This window comes from Trichechus manatus, unplaced genomic scaffold (genome assembly GCF_000243295.1).
Source record: "Trichechus manatus latirostris isolate Lorelei unplaced genomic scaffold, TriManLat1.0 scaffold00006, whole genome shotgun sequence".
In the NCBI taxonomy this organism is placed as follows: domain Eukaryota; kingdom Metazoa; phylum Chordata; class Mammalia; order Sirenia; family Trichechidae; genus Trichechus; species Trichechus manatus.
Window position 1 is genome coordinate 9,595,667 of NW_004443942.1, and position 9,514 is coordinate 9,605,180.

A 9,514-nucleotide genomic window follows, 5' to 3' on the forward strand; every position below is an offset into this window, starting at 1 on the left:
CTTCTGATGAACTAGAAGATTAATAGCTATTATGTATTTTTTAAATTTTGACATAATTTCAGATTTACATAAAAGTTGCAAGAATAAACAAGGAATTTCTGAATACTTTTCACCTATGTTTCCCATTTTACCACATTTGCTTTATCTTTCTCTTTTTTGTCTCTATATTTTTCGTCTTCTCCTCTCTGTATGTGTTAGTATGTATGCACGTGTATGTGTGTGTGTATATATAACTATCTTAATATATAGTTTTTGAACTGTTTAAGAGTAAGTTGCACGTGATGATGCTTTAACCCTAAATACTTTTAGTGTATATTTTCTACAATGAAGGATTTATCTTAAATAATTACAGTAAATTGTCAATATCAAGAAATTAATGCTGAAACAATACTATTCTCAATCTTCAGATCTTATTGATATTTTGTTAATTTTCCCAATAATGTCCTTATAGGGCAAAAGAAAATCGAAGATCATCTATTGAATGCTGTTGCCATGTCTTTTTACCAGTTACTGTTGAGTCAATTCCAACTCATAGATTGTCAGAGTAGAACTGTGCTCCACAGAGTTTTTGGTGGCTGATTTTTCGAAAGTAGATCACCAGGCCTTTCTTCTGAGGTGCCTCTGGGTGGTCTCGAACCTCTACCCTTTAGGTTAGCAACTGAACACATCAACTGTTTGCATCACCCAGGGACTCCTTTAGCCTCCTTTAGTCTGAGACAGTGCGTGAGTCTTTCTTTGTATTTTATGGCACTGATATTTTTAAACAGTACATACCAGTTATTTGTAGAATGTTCCTCAATTTGAGTTTGTCCGATGTTTTCTTATGATTCCTACCTTTGATGGAATACCACAGAAGTGATGCTGTGTTCTTCTCAGTGCATCATATCAGGACGCACATGCTGTTGATTATTCCCCTGACTGGCAATGTTAACTTCAATTATGTGGTGAAGGTGATGTCTACCAGCTTGCCCCACTGTAAAGTTTCTATTTTACTTTTTGTCATTAAAAAAGTATCTTATCTAACCCACTATACTGCCAGAAACAGAAGTCAGCTTTTTTGATTCACTCAAAATTTTATCAAAAGTATTTCTGTATAATATTTATAAACATTATTTTAATAACTCTGGAGGTACTTAATCATTCTCTCAGGGTTAGACATTTAACTTATCTCCAGTCTTTGACTGTTATTGAAAAAAGTTCTGCTATAAACACATTTTCATATAAAGCTTTTAATGTGTTTTGGTTTATTTTATAGATTTTCATGCAACATTACTAAGGCCAACAGAATATATATATATATATTTTTTGGTTTTAATGAAGAGAAGTTTATTTCCTCATAGTCAAAGTAGGCTAAAAATCCAAATTCAGGGCGTCAGCTCCAGGGGAAGACTTTTTCTCTCTGTTGGCCTTCTTCTCTTCAGCTTTCCCCCAGACTAGGAGCTTCTCGGTGCAGGGACCCCGGTCCAAAGGATGCACTCTGCTCCCGGCACTGCTTTCTTGATGGTATGACGTCCCCCGAGAATATTTTTTAAGGATGTTGATATACTTTGCAAAAGTGCTTTTCATAAGGGTTGTATTGATTTACATTTCCAACAATAAAAAATGAGAGTTCTCATTATCCACTAATTTTAACATCCATTGATGATCCTAGCCAGAGTCAATTATTATTATGACAGTTGACAAATGGTGACTTTCTAGTCCCATCATTCCTTTGACACTTATAAGTTGGCTTTCTACTGTATGGAAAAAACTATCCCTCCCATCCATCCATCCATCCATCCATCCATCCATCCATCCATCCATCCATCCATCCATCCATCCACCTACCTACCTACCTACCAATATGTGTGGGCTCATGGCTTCTTTATTCAGTAGGCTGTAATCCTTACTTTCATTATTTATTTTGATGCTCAGATTGTCCCAGATTTGTCCAGTGAGAGTTTCTTCACGATGGCTTTTGTATCCTTCTGACATGTCCGCATCATTCTTTGAAGACTTCTTTATTCTCTAGCATAACAAGATGTTCAAGGCTCATCTAGTCTTTCCCTGCCCCACTCCTGAAATCAGCCATTCTCTTAGGAAGCCTTGGTTACTTTTAGTGGACATTGATATTATAGACCAAGATCTGGCATTGGATGTGCTCCTTGCTACTGGAGTGTCATTGCTTCTAGACCTTGTCAGATGACATAGCTGGGGAATTAAAAAAGCATGTGTGTGTATTTGCTTATTTTTATGTATATGTATATGTACACATACATACATACACATACATGTGCATGCACACACACACACACACACACACACACATATATATACACCTATACGTATTTATATTCTGTCAGTTATCTTATTCACTTAAAATAAAAGTTCTGTTTATTTGCTTCTGTTTGTATTCAATTTTCAGGGTTTTCCCATTCTTGTGGACTTTCTTTTGAGTATGTGAAACATTAGCAAGTTCCAAAAATCAAATCTGTATGAGAAAGTTTATTCATAAAGTGTCGTTTCTCTTTCCACATTTTCTTTGTCCTTTCCACCCAGTTCTTACCCATGCCTTGTGAATAACCAATTTTATTAGTCTCTGAGTTTTCCTTTTGCTCAAATATCTTCTATTTTCCTCTTTTTTACCCAAAAGTTATCCTGTTGGAGATATTCTTTTGCACTTTGCTAATCATAGAATTTTACAGCTGAATCATACCTTATTGTTGTATTTCTAAGATTATTTTTCCTCATTTTTTTCCTTTTAGACATTGGATCAGCAACAGTTGTTCACAGAGGAAGAACTGAAAGAATATGAAAATCATATCTCTTTACAAGAAAACGAACTTCAGAAGAAGGCAGATGAGCTTCAGAAACAAAAAGAAGAGCTTCAACGTCAGCACGACCAACTCCAGGCTCAGAAGATGGAATATCATCAGGTGGTATTTTGGTAGAAGGATTGTGGCATTAAAAAGTATTTTTATGTGCTTTACTGAAAGCTGGTTTTTTGTAATATAATATTTCAAAATACTATTAGCTATATAGTATTTTTTAAACTGCTATGTGAAATATTAATCTAAATGTTTTAGAAGTTGAATATTTTTTATTTTTGAAAACAATTTTCAGTTAGTTTGTTGTGCTTTGTTGAAAGTCTTAAAAGTACTTATTTTTAAGACTTTATTTTTCCATCCACTAGGCCGTACAGCAGATGGAACAAAAAAAATTACAACAGGGAATTCCTCCATCGGGGCCAGCTGGAGAGTTGAAATTCCAGCCACGTATGTAATTTTGTTTATTTGTTTGTCTGTTTCAGGATATAAACAAATAAATCGAAACCCACATTTGTTACAAATATAATTTTAAATAATTGAGATTTATGTTACTTTTTTATGTATCTGTAGACTTAAATTTACAGAAAAATGAAAAGTCCTCTAAAATGTTTATGCATCAGCACATTTCAAATGCTGTGTAACTTGATAACCATATTTGTAGTGAAATGGTTTATTTTAACATTATGCATAATTCTTTCTAATGAATTATATTGATCTTACCAGAGAACATTTTTTAAAATTATAATCTATAAATAATCAAGCATTTTAAAAAACAAATACTCAATATATCTATATATAAAGAACATTCAGAATAAAGGACGATACTTCTAAAATGAGAGCACATTTTTTTTGACACAGACGTTTAAAGTCGGAAGTCCACCAGAACCTGGAAGAAAACCATTAACTCAGCATCTGTTTCGTCTTTTTACCTCCTTTTCTTTTTCTCTGCTCAGTAAATATCTTAAAATATATTTCGAATAAATAAAGATACCTTTAAAATGAGAACACGTTTTTTTTTGGACGCAGATATTTAAGGACTGAAATCTGCCAGAACAAGGAAGGAAACTTAACTCAGTATCTGCACTCACCTTCATACCTTCCTTCTTTTTCTTTGCTGTCCTTCAATGATTGAATTAAGTGGCCCTACAGTATAATTTAATGAATCTATCAGTAATTATTTGAGTGAGAATCTCTGCCTGTTGCTTTTAAAATAAATTGGTCTCCTTTTACTCATGAAGATAGATACTCTTTCATGGGTACATGTCATCCTCTCTCTCAAAACAAAAATTACTTCAATATTAACAATTCTTCTCCTAAGAAGTCTATAGTATTCCCAGTATTTCCTGGTAACTTTTTCCTGCTTTCAACAACCTTAACTGTCTAAAAATTCTTCAACTGAATGGCTTTTATTACTGCTTGAGATCATTTTTCCTTCATATTTTTGCTTTATTACTTGATCATTTAAGATTAGGTTTAGCTACATATAACATAAAAACCAAAGATAATAGTGGTTTAAACTAAATAGGAGTTTTTCTGTCTTACTTAAAAGAAATTCTAGAAGTATGTAGTGTCCAGATTCCTATCTTTCTGCTCTGCTATCCTCAGTGTATGTTTTTTATTCTCAAAGTACCTCACTGTCCAAGACTGCTGCTCAAGGTAATGGGGAAGGGCAAGAAAAGGGAGTTTCTCCAGTTGAAGCGGCTTCCTTTTAGGCAATTTCCAAGAGACTATACAACACTTAAACTTACATCTCATTGGTCAGAACTGAGTCACAGGGCCACGCCTAACTGCAGAGTAGGCTGAGAAATCCATGTGTTAATAACACCGGCTAAAAGTTGTTGTTAGGTGCCATAGAGTCGATTTTGACTCATAGTGACCCCAAGTGACAAAGTAGAACTGTCCCATAGGATTTTCTTGGCTGTAATTTTTATAGAGTGCCAGGTCTTTCTCCCTTGGAGATACTGGGTGGGTTCATACCACCAACCTTTAGGTTAGCAGCTGAGTGCTTAGCTGTTTGTGCCACCAGGGCTCCTTTATGATTCTGTAAATAAGAAGGGAAAAAGGAATGTTTGATAAGCAACTTTGGGTTTTAACCCCAATCAGCTTTCTTGACTACCTAAGCCTCTAGGTCCATACTTCTGAAACACAGAAAATACTCATTCCACACCCTCCCCACTCCAAAGGAAACAATCCAATTTATTATCACATACAGCTCAAAGATCATGATATCTGGGTGTATTCTCCTCCATCTTGTTAGGATGTGTTTCCTTGTGTTCTGGCCATCTACAAACTAAAAGACAGTATTTCTGTCCCAAGAGTACCATATGCATAATGGTGCTATAAATGTAGGGTAACTACAATAAAATCTACCTTTTATAAAAGGGAAGAAGGAGAAATATAGCTATCACTGATCCATAGCAATTAAATACTGCTTGACAAAAATAGCAAGGACTTTCTGCTCTTTCCATGAATATATATTCCTTGGTTTACCCATAAGACAATCCATGATTCAGCTTTCTGGAAATAACACCTTTGTCTAACGTTCTCAGGGGACTTTAGCTTTGCCCTAGAGGAAGTTTTTATTGTTCATTAATTTTCAGTGGAAAATATACCCTTCCAGGAGGCTCTGCAGCTTTAGCAGTTCACTTACTGTTTGTATGGGTTTGAGGGCTCAGGGATTATTTTAGATAGTTAACAGTCACAAACTGTTGCAGGTCAGGTTTGGAGTTTTTGTTTTTGTTTTGTTTTTTGACAAAATGACTTCCTAAAAACTTAGTGTAAGTTTCTAGTCTGTTTTCTTCAATCATTTCTGTCAGTAACCATAATCAAAGAACTTGCCAAGATAATAGCTTTCAACACGGAAGAACCTCATCTTTTATTTGGCAGCCTCTTTGCTCTCCCCTCCCCTTGGGTCTTAAATGAATGATACCTAATTGAGACCATTTTAAACTATAGGCTTGGATGAGATGGCCACAGTCTTAATCTAATTTTTTTCCCTAGGATGGCTGCTATTACTTAGCAGAAAGATTCTTAAGGGAAGGTTCTTGAAAAAAAGTTGAAGAAGCTACTAAAGCTACTTTCTTAGAATCTTATGAAAACTGTTTCAGTCTGAAGTACAGAAGTAGTTGACTTTTTCAGTTCTTCAGGACTCCAGATCTGGGACTCTTGTCAATTTATATTATAAACAGACAGCAATTCTCTCAGCAAAGCTATATTCTCTTGCATCTCTGCAGACTTGTTAACTTAGCCTGAGTCACATCTCTCTTCTAGGACTTTGCTGAAAAAGGCAAGAAGCAGCCAACACATGCTAGCATTCTGAAGTTCTACCACCACTTTCTCTAACACCTGAATTTCAGTTAGCATGAAGTCTCACTGTCCAAAGCCCTACCTCCTCAACTAAGCCAACTCCATATTTAAGATTCTTTCACTTGCTCTGTACCCTACTTCTAGCTACCAAAAATTCTGTGTAGGTTAAGATTCTTGGTTGTAGGCAATGAAATTATCTTTAGCTATTAAACAGAAAGGGATTTACTGAGAGGTATACATAGCTCACAGAATCTTTGGGAGGGCTGAAGAAACAGGGCTGAGCTTCTTGGAACCACATCACAAGAATGGACTGCCAAAGGAGCTGCTGCTTCTGGACCAGTCAAGAAGCTGCCTTCCAGATCAGGAAGCTGCCTGTTGGATTAGGAAGCTGTGAACAGTTGCCAGCTCCAGAGCTACAGCACCACTGCCACCCTTTGTGTCAGCAAAATTGGATACCTCATGTCCTGCCTCTCGCCCCATGTAACTCAATTCTGAGTAAAAGTCTCAAGTGAGTGCGTTTGAGGGATGGGACCAATCGTATCTGGAACCCTAGCTACAAGGACGGTTGGGATATATGTAGCGTTTGACTTTCCAGCCTCCATTGTACAGGAATGTATGTTTAAAGCTGTTGAGTGAACTAATCTACCATAATATCTCATAATTTTGTTTCTCTTAACCTTAATAATTTTTACAAGTTTTTGAATAATCATTGCATACTCCTCCCAACCTACTTCAGATTTATTCTTAAATCATGGATCCCAAAATTAAATATAACAATCTGGAAAAGTTCTGTTTATGTAAAGCTTAAATTAAAAAAACAAAAACAAACCACTCAACGTAGTAATAGTACTATGTTTCTTTAGAGATGGAGAAAAATTCCTATCTCTATTGCCTAAATTGTAGAAAATTGTTTGGTACATCCTTTTGTTGATGACGTCTATCTATGACCAGCAAATGTGATAAGACAGGAATTCTGGGGTAAACTTTTTTAGATGGTGGACTGGTGTTAAATCAGAAAGCAGTGGGAGGAGAGCTTAGAGCACTTTCTTGAAATGCTTTTTTGGCATGAGGTGTATATAATAGATGGATATTAATGTAGATGTACCTTACAGTTTCTAACCAATTATTATAATTTATAGTATTCAAAAAAGAAGGATTAGCCTAAAATTATTTATGGACTTAAGGAATGCCAGTTCTTGTGTGTACTGGGCATTTGTGAGTGAATATTATTTCTGAGAGAATTGCTAATAGTATTCTTTCCAGCTCTGTTAGAAAGTATTGGCCTTATGTTTTATTTATACCATTCTACTTCATACTTCTTTAGAAGTAGTCTTCAATTTATCTGACTGAGTACTATGTACTATTCGTAATTTGGAATTTTATTTTCTATATGAATTTTCATGAGGCATAGAAATGTTGGCTGTATATTATTAAAATTAGATTTTAAAAGGTGATGATCTTCTCAAATATTTAACTCTCACTTAAAGAAAATTATGATTTAGACGTAGTCATGCAAAATTCTCTGAAACATGGCTATACATTTTTTTAAACAAAGATTTGTTTGCAACAGTATTGTTGTTCATGCTAATTGAACAGATTTGTGTTACTATAGGCCTAAATGCAAATCTGCTTTTCACATGAGGAAAAAGGAAAAAGAAAAATTCAATATTTTGTGATAATGTGATTTTTAAGATAGAAGAGACAATAGAAGAGGGAGTAAAGAGATCTATTTTCCATAGAGAGAAAACCCAGTTCTGGTTGGTGCATGAATTTTAATCTTTGTTTTATAGCTGTGCAGTACAATCAAGAAGAAATAGAAAAAGAGCCAGAGTTAGATGATGAACTTCATCGTTTCCATGCAAGATTTTTATCCCCTGAAGAACCTGCTACAGAAGTCCACCTTCACCCTTAACCACTGGTGCCTCAACTGAATACTTTTTAAATGAATTTGTTTTTGTTGGAATTGGGAGAATAAGATGTATTAAGTAAAATGCAAATGTTACCTTTTTTTTCCTTGTGAGTGATATAATGGGAAGATTGTAATTTTAATTTGTCAATAACTGAATTTATATTCATCTGTCTTCATTTCCCTGTAAAAAGATTTTATTTTCATGATGTGAGATTTGAAGGAAATGATGTCTTTCCTTGCTTTTTTAAAAAATGAACTATTATTAGTAGGATTGCCTTTTTTGCCTATTTTTAAAATTTTCTCTTTTAAAATGAATAGTTAGCTATAAATTAGTAATCATTTCTTAGAGAATCTAAGAACTGAGCTAGAACAAGCAACAGCAGCAAGCTGTTTATTGAGACAAAAGCAAAACCAAACCAATGAAATCTTTGATTTAATTTTAGTAATTTAGATTTTTCAAAAATTGTTTATAGATTCATGTAGAAAAGCAACTACATTTCATGTTTACAGATGTCTACAACTTTTGCTGCAGAGCTTTTAGTATACATTTTAATTGATGTCACTCATCCTCTTGATGAGGACGGATGCAATGGACCAGCTTGGTTGTAGCCAGCCCTTGACAGTTTACTTTTCCCTACACACCCACCCTTCCGGTTGCCCTCCAAGGTTTGCATGCCTGTGTAAATAAGCTTTGTTTTGTTTATAATCACAGATTTGCTGTGCAAATTTGCCTACCTCCTTTTGTTTTATCCTTAGTAAATAAGTGTATTTTCCAAGGTTACCCAGGTTTATGAATATATATCTCATAATTAAAGTGTTAAAAAATCTATTTTATGATTCTTATAATTTTATTACTTCACAGAACTTTTTAAAATGAGTAATGATTTATCTTCCACATGATTTTAAAGTTATGACTTGTCCGAGTGCTTTATAAGTGAGAGAGGGGAAAAATATAATTTCATCTAGTTCTTTTTGCCATCTCTCATGAATCACTGTAACCTTCTGAAGGCTCCTCAGCTAGTTGGTTCCAGTGTGAGCACCCCGCTCCTCTCCCAGTTCTATGGTTTTTTCATCGTGCATGCTGTTTGTTCTCCTGCAGATAAGTGAGAATGTAAATATTTGCTTAGTCAGTGACAGTACCACTAACTCTAAATTCACTAAGCAATAAGTCTACTCTTTATTGAGGATTTGCTTCACACCCTGCCTGTGCATTGATTCCACAAGCCTTACAACAGCCCCGCAAAGGAAGGTTTTACTATCTCAATCATAGAGAAATTGAAATTAGCCGGAGAACATGAGGCAACTTGCCCACTGTTCAATAATAAACAACAGGTGGCAGAGCTGGCAAGTACTAGAGTCCAGGTCTGTCTGTGCTTTTTTGTACATTACATGCTTTTTAATGATAAGAGGGGGAAAAATTAGGATCAGTGAGATAACTGGAACGCAAGATGCTGGGGAAAGAGGTGTGTGCATTTATAATGATAGCACACCA

General features: G+C 34.9%; 1 protein-coding gene across 2 annotated transcripts in view; it reads left to right on the plus strand.

The window, feature by feature from the left end:
- The window catches only part of NUCB2 (nucleobindin 2), a 46,641-nt gene extending 37,336 nt beyond the window's left edge, over positions 1-9,305 (plus strand). Inside the window, exons 12-15 of one of the 2 annotated variants that reach the window (XR_002825114.1) lie at positions 2,745-2,915; positions 3,173-3,254; positions 3,666-6,621; positions 7,904-7,968. Coding sequence is in view for 1 of the 2 variants with exons in the window: in XM_012557238.2 (XP_012412692.1) it covers positions 2,745-2,915; positions 3,173-3,254; positions 7,904-8,025 (375 nt within the window). In the remaining variant the exon portion in view is untranslated. Of the gene's footprint in view, positions 1-2,744; positions 2,916-3,172; positions 3,255-3,665; positions 6,622-7,903 lie in introns of both variants that reach the window. The other variant, XM_012557238.2, reaches the window with a different exon arrangement.
- Positions 9,306-9,514: the final 209 nt, after the last annotated feature.